Below are 19,572 nucleotides of genomic sequence, written 5' to 3' on the forward strand. Positions count from 1 at the left end.
CACGACTGAAGCGACTTAGCAGCAGCAGCAGCAGAGGAGTGAGATGATCAGTTGTGTGCTTTGCAAAGATTGTTCTGGTTACATAGAATGAGTTTGAGGAGTGCCAGAGAGGAGTGACTCTACTAGGGGGCTGCTGGAGAGACTGAGATAAAAGATGATAAGGACCAGAGTAGAGCAGTAGTGAAGAGAGGGAAGAAGAGCTGGAGGAGGAGGAGAAAGGAGACGAGGGAGGGGATTGAAGCAACTTTATAAATAGTGAAGCAAGGCTGCTTCTCAGGTTTCTGGTTTGGGCAACCACAAGTACGGAGTGACTAGGATAGAATAACATAGGAACATGTCTTAAGATATACAGGAGAAGGGAGAATTGAAAGGTGGGAAGATGATCAGTTTCTTTTTGAAAATGTCTTATGTATACCTTTGCTTCCCTGGTGGCTCAGATGGTAAAGAATCCACCTGTAATGCAGGAGACCCAGGTTGGATGCTCCAGAATCACTGCAGATGTAACTGCAGCCACGAAATTAAGACACTTGCTCTATGGAAAAAAAGCTATGGCAAACCTAGACAGGGTATTAAAAAGCAGAGACATTAGTTTATGACACAGGTTCGTATAGTCAAAGCTATGGTTTTTCCAGTAGTTTGGATGTCAGAGTTGGACCATAAAGAAAGCTGAGCGCCAAAGAATTGGTGGTGTTGGAGACTTTTCAGAGTCCCTTGGACTGCAAAGAGATCAAACTAGTCAATCCTAAAGGAAATCAGTCTTGAATATTCATTGGAAGGACTGATGCTAAAACTGAAGCTCCAATAATTTTTGTCCACCTGATGCAAAGAACTGACTCATTGGAAAAGACCCTGATGCTGGGAAAGATTGAAGGCAGGTGGCAAAGGGGACAACAGAGGATGAGATGTTAGATGGCATCACCAACTCAATGGACATGAGTTTGAGCAAGCTCCAGGTGAAGGACAGGGAATCCTGGTTACTTCATGGGGTCACAAAGTCAGACACAACTGAGTGACTGAACAACAATGTACATCTTCAAGGGGTGACAGGTGGACTCTGGAAATGTGGATCTGAAGCTCAGGAGAGGTATCTGAGCTGAGGATACAGACTTGGAGTCACTAGAGGGGAACTCATGCTTGTGCATGGGTCCCTGCCAAGGAGCATCTGAAAGAGAGAAGAGTGCTGAGGAGAACGCTTGTGTGAAGAGAAGGTGGAAAAGGACAGTAGTGTCAACAGAGCAGATTGGGGACATCCAGGGTATCACTGTGTTAGGCAAAGCCCAGGGAGGGGACAGATCAAGGAGAATGGAGCAGTCAACTGTGCCAATTGGTGCAGCAAGATTGAAGGAGATAAGGACTTGCTGACAAGCACCCGTTGGATGTGACTAGCCAGAGTGCAATGTATTGAAGTGTGGGTGGCAGGGAGGGAGCTAAGATAGAAAAAAGCAAGAAAGAACTGCTCTTTGAAGACTGGAGATGACACGAGAGAAACAAGAAAGTATTCATGTGGAATGGAGCCAGTGGAGGGAGTTTCTGCCTCTCCATGGATATGCATGAGAAGGTGGCTGAAGAGGGAAGGAAGCAGGGGGAGTGACAGGTTAGAAGGAATCAGAGAGGTAAGTGTCCTGAAACAGTCAAGGCAGGTAGGGCACCTGAGGCCTGACGGATGGGCCTGGCCTTGACCAGGTGGAGGGATGCAGCTGCTGAGGCCCAGGGAAGTGGGCAGTGCTGAGGTGGGTCTGTAAGCAAAGAGGTTCATTGCCTCGGGGTCAGGAGTCGGGGATGCTGCAGGAACTTGTGGAGTGTGGAGAAGGGCACTAAGTGACAACAACAGGAAGTGGGCAAAGCAGCCCACCAAAGATGCTTAGAAGAATTGTGCTTTTTCTTTTCCCCTGTAGCCTAGGTGCAAGAGAATTTGCCCCAGCAGAAAATTACAGCTTGAGCATTCATGCTAATCCTTTCTTTCTCCTTTGGCTTTTCTCCAAAAGTCACGTTATCTTACAAAACCTTAACCTGCCTTTTTATTGCCACATATGCAGCATGTGCCAGGGCTTTGCGGGAAGGCCTACAATTGCCCAGAAATAATATTACTGCTGAAGTTTCTAAAAGGTCTCCCTTAGACAGGGTCTACTGGAATATTGGCTGCAGGGTGCCAGTCCTTCTGAAGGCCATTTTTCCTCACAACCTGACTCAATCTGCCTGGGTGGTGTAAGCAGGTTTGTTTTGGATATGGAAGCTGTCTCAACTTGGAAAACAGTTCCAGGTTAAAGACTACTGTAGAGGAGTTTTGGGCTTGTCCCAAGCTCCCCAAACAGCAGAGGCCTGAGAAACACTGGCTGCAGCCCCAGGTACACCAAGGGCATCTTCTTCCTTCAGCACAGGGTCACCACCAGTCAGGTGAGGCTGATCTTCCTCTTTCTCATTCGCTGTGACTTTCTCTCTTTGAAGATCCTGATGGGCGAGGCTCCAGTCAACCCCTTAAGCCAGGCTCCTCCTAAGTCAGCCCTGGGTCAGGGAGAAGGCAGCAGGAGCATAAAGGAGAGTAAGGAACTGACAAGTAAGCCCATGTGAGAAACAGGACCCTCAACTCCAGGAGGTATTTGACCTTCTGTCTCCACTGTCTGACTCTGTGGCCCTCCCACCTGTCACAGTCGCTGTTAGTGCCCTTCAGCTCACTCCAATCTGTTTCCTCATCTCTCATTTCTGGATCCACTATACTTTCTTCAGTCACTCAAAGGTCAGCTGTATTCTGTGCCCAGACACCTCAGGGCTCTGGCTCAAATGGACTCCTGCAGACTCTAGGACCTAGCTCTCTCATGCAACCCCAGGCACCACAGGCCCAGGCCTGACTTTTTTTGGCAGCTATTGCCAACCCAGCCTTGCCATGGCCTCATGGCTGGTACTTTCCCCCATGGGCTGACTTCTCAGTGCCTCCCACTTGCTTGACACTGGCTTCTGGGCTCAGAAGTAGGGGAAAGGCTGACTAGCTGAGGCCCTCCTGTTGTGGGTCCAGTCATCCACCCAGGGTCACACTGAGGCCTTCCATGCTCTGTGACATCACACTGACTCTAAGTTCCTTGAGGACAGACAAGGTGTCGTAGCCACAATTACCGTAACTTCATCCCAGTGGGGCTCCATGGCAGTTCTGCTTCCTGGTATTTCAAATGATGAGTCCAGTTGGTTCCAGAATTTTCTATTTAGAAGGAGCTAAGGAGTAGCAATCAGGTTGGGAAGATTGACAAGGGGACTGGTCCTACAGTTCCATTTTCTTAGCAGGCACTTTTCTTGTGTGGTAGACAAGTTTACTACCACATTCTCCTTAGAGGGCGGACTTACCACTCAGCTGCAGGGAGTGTGGTCAGCAGACAGCCTTTGGTGCTAGTTTCTACAGGGGCTGCCTCAGCTGAAGAGCTGCATGTCTGAAATCATGCCCTCACCAGGGTGGGCCCTACCTGGTGATTGAGGGAGGTAGGGTATCTAGGCCCTGCCATTTTGGCTTGATAGGAGACATCTGACAGGCAATGCTGACTCCTGGGCTCCCTGCCCATGGGTTGAGGCTCTATGCCATGCTATACTATGCTAAGTCACTTCAGTCGTGTCCGACTCTGTGTGACCTCATAGCAGCCTCCAACACAGTTTGACTTCTACCCCTGCCAATCCTGCCTCCACTCCTTTTCACAGGTATTCAGAGTTCAGTTGCTCAGTCATGTCCGACTCTTTGCGACTCCATGGAATGCAGCATGCCAGGCTTCCCTGTCCATTACAAACTCGGGTTCATTGAGTCGGTGATGCCATCCAACCATCTCATCCTCTGTCATCCCCTTCTCCTTCTGCCTTCAATCTTTCCCAGCATCAGAGTCTTTTTTAATGAGTTAGTTCTTCGCATCAGGTAGCCAAAGTATTGTAGCTTGAGCTTCAGCATCAGTCCTTCCAATGAATGTTCAGGACTAATATCGTTTAGGATTGCCTGGTTTGATCTCCTTGCTGTCCAAAGGATTATTATGAGCCTTCTCCAACACCACAGTTCAAAAGCATCAATTCTTTGGCGCTCAACTTTCTTTGAGGTCCAACTCTCACATTCATACATGACTACTGGAAAAACCATAACTTTGACTATACGGACCTGTGTCATAAAGTAATGTCTCTGTTTTTTAATATCCTGTCTAGGTTTGTCATAGCTTTTCTTCCATGGAGCAAGCATCTTTTAATTTTGTAGCTGCAGTCACCATCTGCAGTTGATTTTGGAGCCCAAGAAAATAAAAGTCTGTCACTGTTTCCATTGTTTCCCCATCTATTTGCCATGAAGTGACAGGACCAGATGCCATGATCATTCATTTAATTTTAGGCCAGCTTTTTCACTCTCCTCTTTCACTTGCATCAAGAGGTTCTTTATTTCCTCTTCACTTTCTGGCATAAGGATGGTATCATCTACATATCTGAGGTTACTGATATTTCTCCCTGCAACCTTGATTCCAGGATGTGCTTCATCCAGCCTGGCATTTTGCATGATGTACTCTGCAAATAAGTTAAATAAGCACGGTCACAATTTACAGTCTTGACATATTCCTTTACCAATTTGGAGCCAGACCATTGTTCCATGTCCAGTTCTAATTGTTGCTTCTTGACCTGCATTAAGATTTTTCAGGAGGCAGGTAAGGTGGTCTGGTATCCCATATCTTTAAGAGTTTTCCACAAATTGTTGTGATCCACACAGTCAAAGGCTTTAGCATAGTCAATGAAGTGGAATACGATGTTTTTCTGTAACTCTCTTGCTTTTTCTATGATCCAACAGATGTTGGCAATTTTAACTCTGGTTCCTCTCTCTTTTCTAAATTCAGACTGAACATCTGCAAGTTCTCAGTTCATGTACTGTTGAAGCCTTGCTTGGAGAATTTTGTTTGCTAGTGTGTGAGATGAGTGCAATTGTGCAGTAGTTTGAACATTCTTTGGCATTGCCTTTCTTTGGAACTGGAATGAAAACTGAGTTTTTCCAGTTCTGTGGCCATTGCTGAGGCTTCCAAATTTCCTGGCATATTGAGTACAGCACTTTAAAAGCATCATCTTTTAGGATCTGAAAAAGCTCAGCTGGAATTCCATTCCATCACCTCAATTAGCTTTGTTCATAATGATACTTCCTAAGGCCCACTTGACTTCACACTCCAGGATGTCTGGCTCTAGGTGAGTGATCACATCATTGTGGTTATCTGGGTCATGAAGATATTTTTTGTACAGTTCTTCTGTGTATTCTTGCCACCTCTTTTTAATATCTTTTGCTTCTGTTAGGTCCATACCATTTCTTTCCTCTATTGTGCCCATCTTTGCATGTATGTTCCCTTGGTATCTCTGATTTTCTTAAAGAAATCTCTAGTCTTTCCCATTCTATTGTTTTCCTCTATTTCTTTGCATTGATCATTGAGGAAGGCTTTCTTATCTCTCCTTGCTATTCTTTGGAACTCTGCATTCAGACGGGTATATTTTTCCTTTTCTCCTTTGCCTTTTGCTTCTCTTCTTTTCTCAGCTATTTGTAAGGTCTCCTCAGACAACTATTTTGCCTGCTTGCATTTCTTCTTCTTGGGGATGATTTTGATCACTACCTCCTATATAATGTCACGAATCTCCATCCATAGTTCTTCAGGCACTCTATCAGATCTAATCCCTTGAATCTATTTGTCACTTCTACTGTATAATCGTAAGGGATTTGATTTAGGTCATACCTGAATGGTGTAGTGGTTTTCCCTACTTTCTTCAATTTACGTCTGAATTTGGCAATAAGGAGTTCATGATCTGAGCCACAGTCAGCTCCTGGTCTTGTTTTTGCTGACTGTATAGTGTTTCTCCATCTTTGGCTGCAAAGAACATCATCAGTCTGATTGATGATTTTGGTGATGTCCATGTGTAAAGTTGTCTTTTGTGTTGTTGAAAAAGGGTGTTTGCTATGACCAGTGTGTTCTCTTGACAAAACTTTGCCCTGCTTAATTATGTACTCCAAGGCCAAACTTGTCTGTTACGCCAGGTATCTCTTGACTTCCTACTTTTGCAATCCAGTCCCCTATGATACAAAGGACATCTTTTTTGGGTGTTAGTTCTAGAAGGTCTTGTAGGTCTTCATAGAACCGTTCATCTTCTTCGGCCTTAGTGGCTGGGGCATAGGCTTGGATTACTGAATGGTTTGCCTTGGAAACAAACAGGTATCATTTGTTGTTTTTGAGATTGCACCCAAGGACTGCATTTCAGACTTTCCCATTGACTATGAGAGCTACTCTATTTGTTCTAAGGAACTCTTGCCCACAGTAGTAGATATAATGATCATCTGAATTAAATTCACCCATTCCAGTCCATTTTAGTTCACTGATTCTTAAAGTGTGATGTTAATTCTTGCCAGCTCTTGTTTGACCACTTCCAATTTACCTTGATTCATGGATCTAACATTCCAGGTTCCAATGCAGTACTGTCCTCTACAGTTCTATTCAGACTTTACTTCCATCAATAGTCACATCCACTACCGGGCCTTGTTTTCACTTTGGCTCAGCCTCTTCATTATTTCTGGAGCTATTTCTCCGCTCTTCTCCAGTAACATATTAGGCACCCATCAACCTGAGGAGTTCATCTTTCAGTGTCATATCTTTTTGCCTTTTCATACTGTTCATAGGGTTCTCAAGGCAAGAATACTGAAGTGGCTTGCCATTCCCTTCTGTCTTCTCCAGTGGACCACATTTTGTTAGAGCTCTCCACCATGACCCATCTGTCTTGGGTGGTCCTACACGGTATGGCTCATAGTTTCATTGAGTAAGGCAAGACTATTAATATCACAGGTATTAATCCCCAACAAACAGCTTGATCCCAAAACCCCAACCCTCAGTCTGTTCTCCAAAACCCAAACTGCCACATTTAAAAAAAATTTAAAGATAGACACAAATATCAGTATTTTCTAAAATTCTTGTAATTCAAGCTTTTCATACATTTGAGAACAGTCATCCCTACTGAGGAATACCAATAGGTGACTTGGGGGAGTTAGATGATGGCTAAAGCCCCTCCAGCCCTCCGTTTCCACCCCACTAATACCTGGTAGAGTTCTTGGATTTGGAAGCCTTGCGGTTACAGAGAAATTTAGCAAGGGGTACATCAGAGAAAGGGAGCTGGGTGGCCCAAATGGATGAAGGGGGAGAAAGGGAGCTGCAGATTTCTCCCTGGATATCAGGCACCTCCCTAATCAGATGGCCAGAAACAGTGCCACCGTCACCTCCTTCTCTCTCAGGAGGGACTATCAGAGCCTTGAGGAGCTCAGGATTGAGGGTGATCTTGCTAGGTGGAGGAAACAGAAAGCACAGTCTGGAGCTGCTGAGGTGCCTGGAAATTTAAGATATCAGAGAGGAGGAAGTTGTGCAGAGAAGGAGCTCCTGAAACCTATATGAGAACCCCCTTGGCTCTTTGGCCATGTACTCGTCTGTAGATACACAGAGCAAGATACCATAGATCTGTCAAAAAAGAATTACCCATGGGGTTTTGTGTAAGCTAAGTGAAGATTCTGAAGGTTGAACAGTTCTGGTGTTCTGACTAGCCAGAATAAAGTGACACCTCAGGCATTCAGTGGAGAGTTCAGAAGGGCCATCTTAGAAGTATAAGTCTGCTCTAGCCTTAGAATAAGGGCTACTCTAGTCCCACCCTAATAAAGCCTAAAAGTGAGTCCCAGTTGGATCACACCAATGAGTCAATACATTAAACTGCCTAAAAGAAGAAAAACAACACTCTTTGAGGAAGAACACAAAATCCAGACTCTCCAATAATGTAATATTCACCCACATGTTCCACAAGCAATAACAATAACCAGACATGGAAAGGACCAGGGGAATATGACCCATAAGCAGGAGTAGCAACAACAAAAACAAAACAGTCCAAAGAAACAGATTTTGAGAGGACACAGACACTGGCATTAATAGCCAAGGACTTTAAAACAGCTATTATAAACACATCCAAAAGGGAGTTCCCTGGCGGCCCAGTGGTTAAGACTGTGCCTTCCAGTGAAGGAGGTGTAGGTTTGGTCCCTGGTTGCAGAGATAAAATCCCACATGCTTCATACCCCCAAAATAAAAAAATATAAACCGGAGAAATACTGTGACAAATTCAATAACTGCTTTTAAAAATGGTCCACATTAAGAAAAAAAAATCTTTAAAAAAATATATGCAAGATTTAAAGAAAAAGACAGATATAAGGAATCTCATCAGAGAAATGGAAACTACAATGAAAGAAGAGAACACAATGAAAATTCTAGAACTAAAAACTATAATATTTAAAATAAAATTTTACTGGATGGGCTTAACAGCAAATTGGACAATACAAAAAAAAAAAAAAAAAAAAATTCAGTGTTTGAGAACAGGTCAATAGAAGCTATCCAAACTGAAAAACAGAAAGAAAAAGGACTGAAAATTTAAACATAGCCTTGGTGATTTATGAGATAATATTAAGCAGCCTAATATATTTATATTTGGGGTCTCAGAGGAAAAGAGAAAAACTGGCACAGAAATGATTCTGAATATGGCCAACATATTCTAAATTTGATAAAACCTATAAACCCACAGAACCCAGAAGTTCAGTAAAACACTAGCAGTATAAACATGGGAAAAAAACCCAACAATACCTAAACATCCATCATATCCAAACTGCTACAAACAAAATAAGGCAGCCAGAGGAAAAAAGGCACATTATCTATAGGGACCAATGATAATAATCATTGACTTCTCATGAGAAGCTAGAGATCAAAAGACCATAGAATGACATATTTAAAATGTTAAAAAAAAAAAAAAAAGTCAACCTAGAATTTTTTCCAGAGAAAATATCCTATAAAATGAAGATAAAATATAGACTTTTCAGATAAACAAAGTCTAAAGAATTTATTACCAGCAGACCTACACTACAAGATAAGTTAATGCTTTCAATGCGTGTATTAATGTATGCTCGGTTGTGTCTGATTCTTTGCAACCCATGGACTGTAGCCCAGCAGGCTCCTCTGTCCATGGAATTCTCCAGGCAAGAATTCTGGAGTGAGTTGCCATTTCCTTCTCCAGGGGATCTTCCTGATCCAGGGATCAAACCTGAGTCTCCCACACTGCAGGCAGATTCTTTACTATCTGAGCTACTTCAAAGGGAAATGGCACCAGCTGGAAATACGAATCTACATGAAGAAATGAAGAACTCCAGAAATGTTAAATACTTATTCTTAAAAGTATTTTAAGACAATACAAAGTCTTGTTTTTATTAGAAGAAAAACAGTCGACTGTTCAAAGCAAAGACATTAACAATTTATTACAGCTTATAACATTTAGAAAAGCAAAACAAGAAAAAAGCTTAACAACTTTATCATGAAGAATGGGAAGGGGTAAATGGAAATATTCTGTTGTTAGGTTCTTATGTGTTAAGTGGTATAACATGAATTCCAAGTAAATAGTGTTAAGCAGAAATAAATATGAGCAAGCTGAATTCTGTAATGTATACAAAAGACACTATACCAGAACTACATTGGGTTTAATCCTAGAAAAGTGAGGTGGTTTTTTCATTTTAAGTGGAGTAATTCACTCTGTTTGCAAATTAAAGGAGAAAAAAAACAAATAATCTTATTGTTTTTCCTGTTCTAGAATTGTCCTTTTCTATCCTGACAAGCTAACTACGAAACTTCTGTGAAACTTTTAACCAGGCCACTTAGAGATGCTTATGGTTGACAAAAGATGGCAGGTATCACTAAATGATCATTCTTCACATTCTCTTCTGCTAAGCCTCTCTTGGGTCTCAAACTTTTTCTCAATACAGGTATCAGTTATCAAATGAATGGCAATAATACCTGGAGTCTGTTTATGATCCCTGGTTTGGATCAGAACGAGAATGTGGAATGGAATTTCATCAGAACTCTGAGACCACTTAGGAACAATAGGTTAGAAGACTAATACTATTATAGTAACAGTAATGATTATGATGACAAGTAATGAATCAATGCTATCAACTGCCTACCTCCAGATATTTTGTATGAGAAAAATTCCTTATTGCTTAGTAGCAATCTGTTTTTGGATATTTGCCATTGAAAGCACTCTTGATACAGACTTGAAGCCTAAACTTATATCTGAAAGATGGGTGAGAACAGACAAAATTTTGCAGAGAGGCACATCATGATCAAGACGAGACAGATGAGAACTTTGGTGACAAGCAAGTGGTTGGGGAAAGAGGAATAGGAAAAAATGTGATGAGAATGTCGAGAAAGGAGTTTTAGAAATTGTGTTATGTGAACTTGATCCTAGGGGCAGTGTATAAATGGGAAGTCACTTAGGGGTTTTAAGGGTCTGAAGTATGAAAACTAACATATCAGAATTGTGATTTAGAAAGATCATACACTAGCTGAAGAGAGCATGCTTTGGAGAGGAACCAGACCAGAGGCATGGAAATCAGTTTAAAAAATGTCATCATGATACAGGTAAGAAAAATGTGGTCTCTGGACCACACTGGTAGCAATGAAAATAGAAGGTAGTTAATATACCCCCAATGTTAAGGGAATAAAATGGCAAAGATCTGGTGATTGGTATAAAAATTAGTCTAAAGAAAGGGAAGAGCAAAGAATGATTCCCATTTCTAGTTTACCCAGGTAGCTGATGGGGTCCGTCAGATGGAACAGAGGAGGGAAATTTGGGGGACAGGGAGAAATTTCAAAGATCCTGAAATCTATTTTTGGACGGCCTTGAACAGTCTCTTCCAGAGCTGAATTCATCTTAAGGAATGGATGAAGGGCTCTGTATTGAAGTATTACAACTTTAACTCCATTGTCTGACATATAATAGAACAACATGTGTGTGTGTGTACACTTGTGTGTTGGAAATGGGATGTATATATAAGGGAAAACAAGACTAGGTTAAAAGGGTGAAACTATTTTTTTTCCCCCTCAGGCAAAGAATTTACCTTCTGTATGTTGGTGGGCTGACCAAATCTGTGAATAAGCAACTGGTTCCATAGTGATTTATATGGATGAGCAAGGATGAGTTCCATGTGATGATGGTGCGCCCGTATCAGGTACTGACAAAGTGGTAGCCAACTTGAAAAATTAAGAAAGGTTGTAAACATTTTTTTCAGGATCAATCAGTAGGCGTTATTCCACATTAGTGTTCTGAACTGTGTTAGCAGAAGGGATCAGCATTGCATAATGTAGATGACTGTGTTTCCAAGCCAGACAGGAGACGGCACGTTGAGACAAGTAACAGAGGTCAAGGAAGGGCCTCCAAAAGTATGAGCAAGGTTAAAGCAACAATGACAGTGAAATTGCAGGCAAGGGGAGGAGGTGGTAACTAGAATTCTGAGAAATGTGGAGCTGTAGGAGGGAGCAGCAGCATTTGGTAAAGCAGTTCAACAACTGCCAAACCACAGCCCAGAGGGAGTAGCTGAGGAACAAACTGCCCCATGCTTTCTCTCCTGTCATTTACTCTTGCTGGTGCCTCTCATGGGCTCAATCCAACTGGAAGCCAGAAGGCAAAGGAACCCAAATGTGTCATCCACAAAGGTCAGCTTGATGTGGCAAAGAACTGCATGGAGAAAAGTGTGTGTCTACAGGGGCAAAGAAGAACATTCCACATGAGAATTTTCTTTTCGGGGAAAAACATTTTCCCCTTGCATTTATTATTTTTAAATTTTTTCTGCATTAAGATTATGCTAATACATGTGCCCAGTAATAAGGAGGATCTCCGGATACACCAGGACCTTAGTTACTGACAATTCTTGAAGAATCTGTTCTTATGCTCTGTGATGACCTAGAATTTTATTGTCTGTTAAGCAGAGTATGGATATATACAATATGCTTGCAGGTAAGATGCATCTGACAATATGAGAGATAGGAGGGTGCTCCTAACATGGTATAAGTTACAACAACACTGAAATTATACAATGAGGAAACTGAGGGCTGAAGTGAATGTCACAGCAGGGCAGGCATTCCATATACTCTATTGAACGTTACCTCTTGTCAGAGGGGAAAAGTTCAAAAGTTGGCCTAGGCCTACAAGATCATTCTGGTATACTGGGAAAGAAGGCAGACAGATGATATAGCCAGGTCAAAATGTGCATTAGGCCATTCTGCTGTGCTGCCAGATGTTACACGCATAGTCCACCTTCCCAATGGTTTCAGCATCACTGAGCTGAGAAGATTCATAAAGCTTATCAGGAGTTTCTGTTATCTAAAGAACACACTGCTTGAACCAGCACACACCAGGAATCAAGTTGCCCTTCAATCTAGACAACTGTAATAGATTTCTTTGGATAACTGTCTTTATAAAGAAAAACTCTAGAAGTATTACAGGCATCAGAACTAGTACTTTAAGATCTACTAAGATTTCAGAAGATTGTGTTTAGCATGACTTTATATCAGTGGATAACAAGCAGCCAGTCAATGTTTATTGGTTAAAAGTAATATTTGTCATTTGTGAAGCTTCTAACTTGGGGCATTTGTATCATCTTCTGTAAGCATCTCTAGGTGAGGGGAGAAAAAAGAGGTTACTGGTGTCAGCTTTCATATTCTTTTTGGCAAGTTCTTCTTGATTGCAAAATTTTGTATATTAAAAGGAAGCTTAACAATTCTGGGGCTGATAGAAGGAAGGACAAACTTCATGTTCTGAGTTAAGTTGAGACATTTATTGAGTAACTTCCATGTGCCAGGTTGCTTAAAAAAACGGGCCCTGCCCTACAGGAGAGCTCACAATAGTACGAAGGAAACACAGTAAATATATTTTCAATCTAATGGGGGTAGGTTCTGTTTTCATACAGCTTAAGGCAAACTCCCGAATCATTTCAGATTTTCTCCAGTAAAACATTCTAAAATTAGCAATACTTTCAACTACCTGCATGCTATGGTAATTATGAGAGGTTCCCATGGCACAGGCTCTAGAACTCACCTTTAAGGACAGAAACACCTTCTCCATCTATCAAGAGTTGAGAATCCTCCGTGGGAGTTGCCTCTCCATAAACTCACACTTCACTGATGTGTAATGTGAGCATTATAATGGGAATTACAACAGGTAATTAAGTAGTTAGAGGACTGTGGTTACTTGGCTGCACAGAAAGGACATACACTCATGGTTGGTACCACATAAAGACCAAGTAAGAAACTAGTAAGCATAGAAATGAATATAATTACCAAGTTCATCAAAAACATAACAAAGACTTGGACAATTTCAAGGGTGATCACAACATAGTAAGTTGTTGCTCTCTAATCATGAGACAAAAACGCCGTCTCAAGATCTGGAGTTTCAAAACAGACCTTTTTTAGGTCCAGAATGAATGGACCTTTTTTTTTTTTTTTTTTAAGCTTTATTCCCCCTCAGCGTCCTTGCACCCCTATCTGTAAGATACTTTAAAATAAAACTTTTGCTTTTGTTTATAACAAACTCAGGCTCCTTGCAGAAAACGGGGGGAAAGTCAAAGAATAAGGGACAAAAAGCTAGATAACCCATAGTTATCACATAAAGCTAACTTCTTGAACATTGTGACTTTATTCCTAGGAGGTCACATCTTTTCCTATGTATCACTACATGTTTTGTATCATGTTTTATGTGTCGATCTTTAGCTTTAAGACGTTCTCCCAGGTCCTTAGGACCTTGCTGGTATCTCACGATGACTGACTATCCACACCAGCAGTTCTCCTTAGTGTGCTTCACAATCACTTAGAGGGTGTGTCAGAATAGGCTGCTGGCCCACCCCAGTTTCTGATTAAGTATGGGTGGGACCTGAAAGCCGCATTTCTATTGAGTTCTCAGGTAATGCCAGATGCTCACTCATGCTGCTGGTTTAGGGTCACACTTCGAGAATCACAGAAAACTGAAAAACACAGAGACAAGTTGTTTCACCACTGGCACCATTAACACTTAGTGACACTATTTGAGTAGAATTTTTTTTCTCTTAAATTGATTTCATTTAGAAAATGAGTGTAATAGGTCAGTTCATTGAAACTCCAAAATGTATTCATATTTAACAGTAACTGGGTGTGCTTTGACTAGGAGAACCTTCTAAGTGGTTTTGACCACAGCCACTCCACATTCCATAGTGAATTCTGAGCACACAGAGGCCCTACTGGCGCCCAAATGTCCCCCCAACCTCATCTTCCATTAGTCATCCTTGACTCTAGCACCAAAATATTTACTCATGGCTCCCCACACTTCCCTTTACAGATGCCCTTCTCTGTACCTGGAATGCTTCCCTTTCCCAGCATTCTTCCAATCAGACTTAAAACCACAATTTGTATGAGCTCTTCCCTTAAAATACTAAGCAGTATATCACTCCTTTGTGCTTTTAGTATTTTGTTCTTTATATGTTAATTAAAACTGTGTTTACCTACCTATGTTAATTAAGTCACATGATCCTACATGGTAGGTAGTGTGTCATATTCCAATTCAAACCACTGACAAGTTTACAGTGTGCTGAGTGATACAGATAAACAGATAATTGCAACAGATAAAACATAGTGCCTAACACATGTACACGTTTTCCTATAATAAAAGACAGTATAGCATACTGGACATGTGTAGCAGACTTTGACGCTAAACTACCTGAGTTCAAACCTTGGCTCTGCCACTAGCAGTGTAATGTGGATAAATTACTAACGTCACACACCTTAGTTATCACACCTATAAAACATGGGTAAACAGAGGTGCCCTCCTCAAAGGGCTGCTAGGCAAAAATGGGTTAATGCATGTAAAATGCTTAGGGTTGTGCCTCGCACACTTGCTCAACAAGTGTTCACTAGTGTTATTTCTACACTGCAAAAGGTTCAAGCTGGTTTTCTTCTCAAGAAAAACAACCTAGTTGGGGAAAATGACAGAAAATTGTGAAAGATGTAACATAAAACAGAAAAGTAGGTATTAGATGTCAAAAAATTAAGGACTAATGAAATAAAAACACATTCTCCTGGGATGACTATTTTAAATAAAATTGCATTCACCCATATGTTTACGTTCAGGTGTGTTTGTTAAAAAATAAAGAAAGCCACTCTAATACTAGGTTGAGTCATATGAGATTATCTTTGTAGTTCAAAGACCATCAAGTATTGGCATTAATAATTCGTGTTTCAGCCTCAACTTTCTAGTTATACTTTGCTCTCAAAAACTGAAGATAAGCTCTTCACAGATAAATGTGGAAAAAGTGAGAGAGAAAGAAAGAGAAGAAAGAGAATTAGATATTCTGTATAATATTCTGTATAACAGCAGAAAATAAAGGAATTCTGCTTCCAAAGCACCTCTGGAGGATCCCTAATTCAACCCCATAAAGCTGTAACATACAACTAAGTCAGATGTCTAGGAGAGAATCTTAAGGTAAATATTTTGAAGAGAATATTAGGAATGCTTATTATTTTTTAATGAATTCAGAAAAATCTCCACTGTCTCTTCATCTTGTATAAAAATACAGGTATTGTATGTGATCTGTGATGAAGGAAGAAAGGGAAGGAAGGAGAGAGGGAGTGGGGAGGGAAGAAGGAAAAGGAAGGGAGAAAGAAAGAAAAAGACAATTATAGGCTTATTAGCCAACCATAAAGATACTAAACTCATACTTATCACTTAACATTTATCTATATAAATATAGTTTATAGCCATCAACTTGTAAAAGAGCATGTCAAACTTAATGTTAATAAAATTTGTTTTAATCAAGAAAAATCAAAGGAATTAACAAATATGCTCAAATGACAAAGATGATTTGTTTAGGAATCTTAGTGATAAAGATGTATGCTAAGAGTATCACCATTAAAAAAAAAAAGACATTCATTCTATGAGTAGAAAATACCTCAAGATAAAAATATTAATTCAATAAGAAAATATTTCATATTTCTTTATCACAGAGACTGTAGATTTAATTAACTCATTTCTATATTGTTATGCAGTATACATTCCTTTCTCTAGTTGCTCATGCAAAAGAATAGAGTTTTTCTCAAATAGAACAAGTCAGTGCCAACAGTTTCAAGTCATGACTTAGAGTCAAGCCTAGAAGAGCTTGACCTGGAAGGCCATTTATATTCATCTGTACCCTGGCCTGATATCAGCTCTCTCCTTTTTTATGGTTACACTCTATTACTAATGAATGGTTCTTTATACTTACTCAACAGACAAGTTACAACAAATATATTTATAAATTAATATGATATCATTCAATGGGGAGGAGAGTACCTAGAACCTAAGTGACACCCTGGCACTGTTTTCAGAAAAACCACCTTATTCCAGCTAATAAATAAAAATAATATTTTAACAAAAAGTATTCATCCTGCCTATGTGCTTCCTCTAAAATGCTGTGTAAGAGACTTAGAATTCAATAAAATTAGGATACAAAAAAATAATGAATACACCTTAAGAAAGGTAAGAAGTGAGAACTGTTTCCTATAATTCTAACCACATTACCTCATGAGTAACTTTCAGGACAATTATTGTAAAAAACAATAAATACTATAATGGAAATATAGGGATTCATTTATTACTTTTTGGTTTACAAACAAAGGCACCCAATAATGCTTGTATTTCTTATAAAAGACTATCGATTTACATTTAAAACAAAAAAGCAAAAAACCCTGAACCAGTTCCTACAGACAAGCATAGAAAAGGAAGAGAAATAAGATTTTCCCTTCCTGCTTCCAAACTTTATTACACAGATTCAGAAAATGTTTATTTTATGCCATCCCCAAGTCAAAGAATGTATTGCCATGCTTCTCGGTGATGAGTTATTAAACATATTAATGTTGCCAAGTCAAGTTTACTTACAGTTACAATGACTTCACAAGTGACAAATGCATATGCCAGAATTATAAGAATCAAGAGTGAATAGGGGAAAAAAACAATGTTTAAAATATAGCTTTATCAAATGAGTTAAATGATTTATTAGATTTATTCAACAGGCTATCCTGTTAAAATTTGAGTCTGTGTGTAAAAATATAATCAGAAAGAACTAAAAAAACCAGGCCTAGCAAATGACATCAATACAAAGGATTTCTAAAATCTTTATGTTTGCGTTAAGCTCAAAGTCAAGTTGGCGAGGATTAACAACCTATGTATGTTTTATACTACTTTTAAAACTTTTAAGTTCCAGAATGACATATTAATTTATTCAATAGCTTTCTTTTGACAAAAGAATTCTAAACACACAAAATTAATGCAGTGGCCTTAGCACCCTGCCAATTATCATTTCCTCGAGTTAGATTACAATAATAATGACAGAGTTCAAAGATACACACCTCCCTGTACTTCACATGCCTGCTACAGTTGTGCCTGATTCTTTTGCAAGATACAAAGATAAGTCATCTAAGTATATTTGGCAGATGTATAAAAATCATACAAATGTTAGCTTATTTTCAACACATTATGGAAATGTATTGGAGAGATGGAGCATTCAAAGGATAGAGCATCTACAGTTAATTATGTGGGCCACTTTAAATCAAAGGCATCATCATTTATTCCATTCTTAGACACTGCCATGGTCTCTCACACCTTATAAAAGGTATGGTCCTAGACCAGAGACTTCAGTATCACTGCAAAGAATATATATATATTTATATTTATATACATATTTCTTTTAAAATAATGTTTTAAAAGTTTTACTACAGAAAATCTGGCTTCAACATGGAAGCATTTTCCTTTTCAAGATTATACACCTGCATGGAAGAAGGTGATTTCCTTTACATTTAATTTTTTCACAATAATAAAATAAACTTCTTATACATTGCATCTGAATTGATGAAGAAAATTAAGATTAAAGTTCTATGTAACTTTTTGTATTGTAAACTGACTTCATTAAACATATTCAAGATACACTGTTAATGATTTAAATATAGTACAACTTGATCAGCTAAATTAGAACATGTTATGCTGATCTGTTAAACCAAATGTGTGTTACAACAGTAAGGAGAATTAACTACTATTAAGATTTAAAGGGAATTATAATGTGTCATTAAAATATACATCAATGTTCTTGCTATTACTTGTTTCTATAACTCATTTCTTTCTAAAAGCTAAAACCACATGCACAAAAAATAAAAGTTATCTTAAAACTCATTCAACAGTTTGGTACTTTATGTGGTATGTAAATAAAGTTCTTTATTTAATCTTATACACATTATTTTATGCATTATTTTTCTTGAAGGAATTCAGCTCTCAAGGTCAAAAGTTAGTATGTGTTTACACACATATGAAAACATTTTCTTAATGTTATGACTACCTGCAAATACATTCTTCCATAGTAATGTACTTTTAGTTTTAATTGGACAGTATAAGCCTTTTAAAGTCCTATTAATAAAATTTATTAAGGGAGTAGAGCACAAGTATGATGAATTCCTCCCTGTACCCACACCTGCTTGTCAAAGTCTCAAGTAATCATCCAGCTTCAAAACATGAACAAAATGTCACAGAATTGGTTTTTATTTGGTCATAATGTGGTCAATAAAAATGTACTCCTATTCTTCTTAATACTAATAGGTTTAGTGAATTTTCATTTTCCTTCTAAAAACACATGGCATATGCTGATACGGATTCTCAAACTCATTTAGATCCAGTAGGGTCTCTATAACAATATATAGCCTTCTGATTATGAAAGTAACTGATTGCTTATAGAAAATGATATGTGTCAGACCTCAAATCAGAGAAGGAAGGAAACTGAAAATGTTTTTCACATTTGAGACCATTCAGTAACTTATAGGATGATGTGAAAATAGTTTGGCTGTAATTTTAACAAAACTAAAAATCACTTAAAACTGATGATAAAAATCAAACACTGTAGAATCAAATATCTACCAACTTAGCTAGTATTCCCATTCAAATAAATGCTTTCCACTGCACTAAATATTATAATTAGAAAATCACTCTATGTTAAGGCATATTTTAATTAGTATGTTCCAGAATTGCACAGTTATACTGGTCAGTGTTCCTATCTCCCCCTCCTACCCTTACCCAACCATTTTCCCCCAGGGATCAAAATGTTAAGTCATGGTTTTGGTGGCTATTACAGATTTGAATTGGCATACCACAGTGTATTCACTAGGCTTTTATGAGCATACATTAAAATGTTACATAAAATGTACCATAATTTACTCCACATTCTGAGCTAAGATGGTTTAATGTCTTGACAAAAGGTGAAATGACTTAAGTACATTTTACATTTTATGCATTTAGACCACCATATGCATAGATGTTCTAATGCTAAATTCTTGTCTTCAGTATCTCATAGTGCTGGATGCTCGGAAGTAAGACAGAAACTTGTAACACAGACTAACCACAAAGTACCAGATGTTTCTTGCCATTTGTGATCTTGCAATAAAAATGCGCCAAATCAGGATCACAAGGATAGTATTGAAACCGTAACGTATGTTTCTCAACCTGGAAAGCAGATCAAGAGATATATTGGATACTATCTTCTAAAAAGAATATTGTTGGATAGCAGATAATTCATATTCAAATCTTAATCTAATCAAAGTTCAAATCCATATTAATTTGAAACTTACTTAAAAATTAACTAGAAATTAGAAAGTTAGCAAACATCAAAAACACCTGACTGTGCACATTCTGGACAGCAGTCCATCAAACAATGTATTA

At 39.0% G+C, this 19,572-nt stretch overlaps 1 protein-coding gene across 9 annotated transcripts in view; it reads right to left on the minus strand.

Annotated features, from left to right (window-relative positions):
• Positions 1-16,443: 16,443 nt before the first annotated feature.
• Positions 16,444-19,572, minus strand: part of FAR1 (fatty acyl-CoA reductase 1) — a 77,723-nt gene continuing 74,594 nt past the window's right edge. For 8 of the 9 annotated variants that reach the window (XM_086339900.1, XM_086339899.1, XM_086339905.1 and 5 more), the window contains one exon: positions 16,444-19,356. In XM_086339900.1, the coding sequence (XP_086196026.1) occupies positions 19,194-19,356 (163 nt within the window). In that variant the 3' untranslated portion in view covers positions 16,444-19,193. The remainder of the gene's footprint in view (positions 19,357-19,572) is intronic. The other variant, XR_015142043.1, reaches the window with a different exon arrangement.

This window comes from Bos grunniens, chromosome 15 (genome assembly GCF_055505025.1).
Source record: "Bos grunniens cultivar Pamir isolate PY7600 chromosome 15, Bosgru_T2T1.0, whole genome shotgun sequence".
Classification (NCBI taxonomy): Eukaryota; Metazoa; Chordata; class Mammalia; order Artiodactyla; family Bovidae; genus Bos; species Bos grunniens.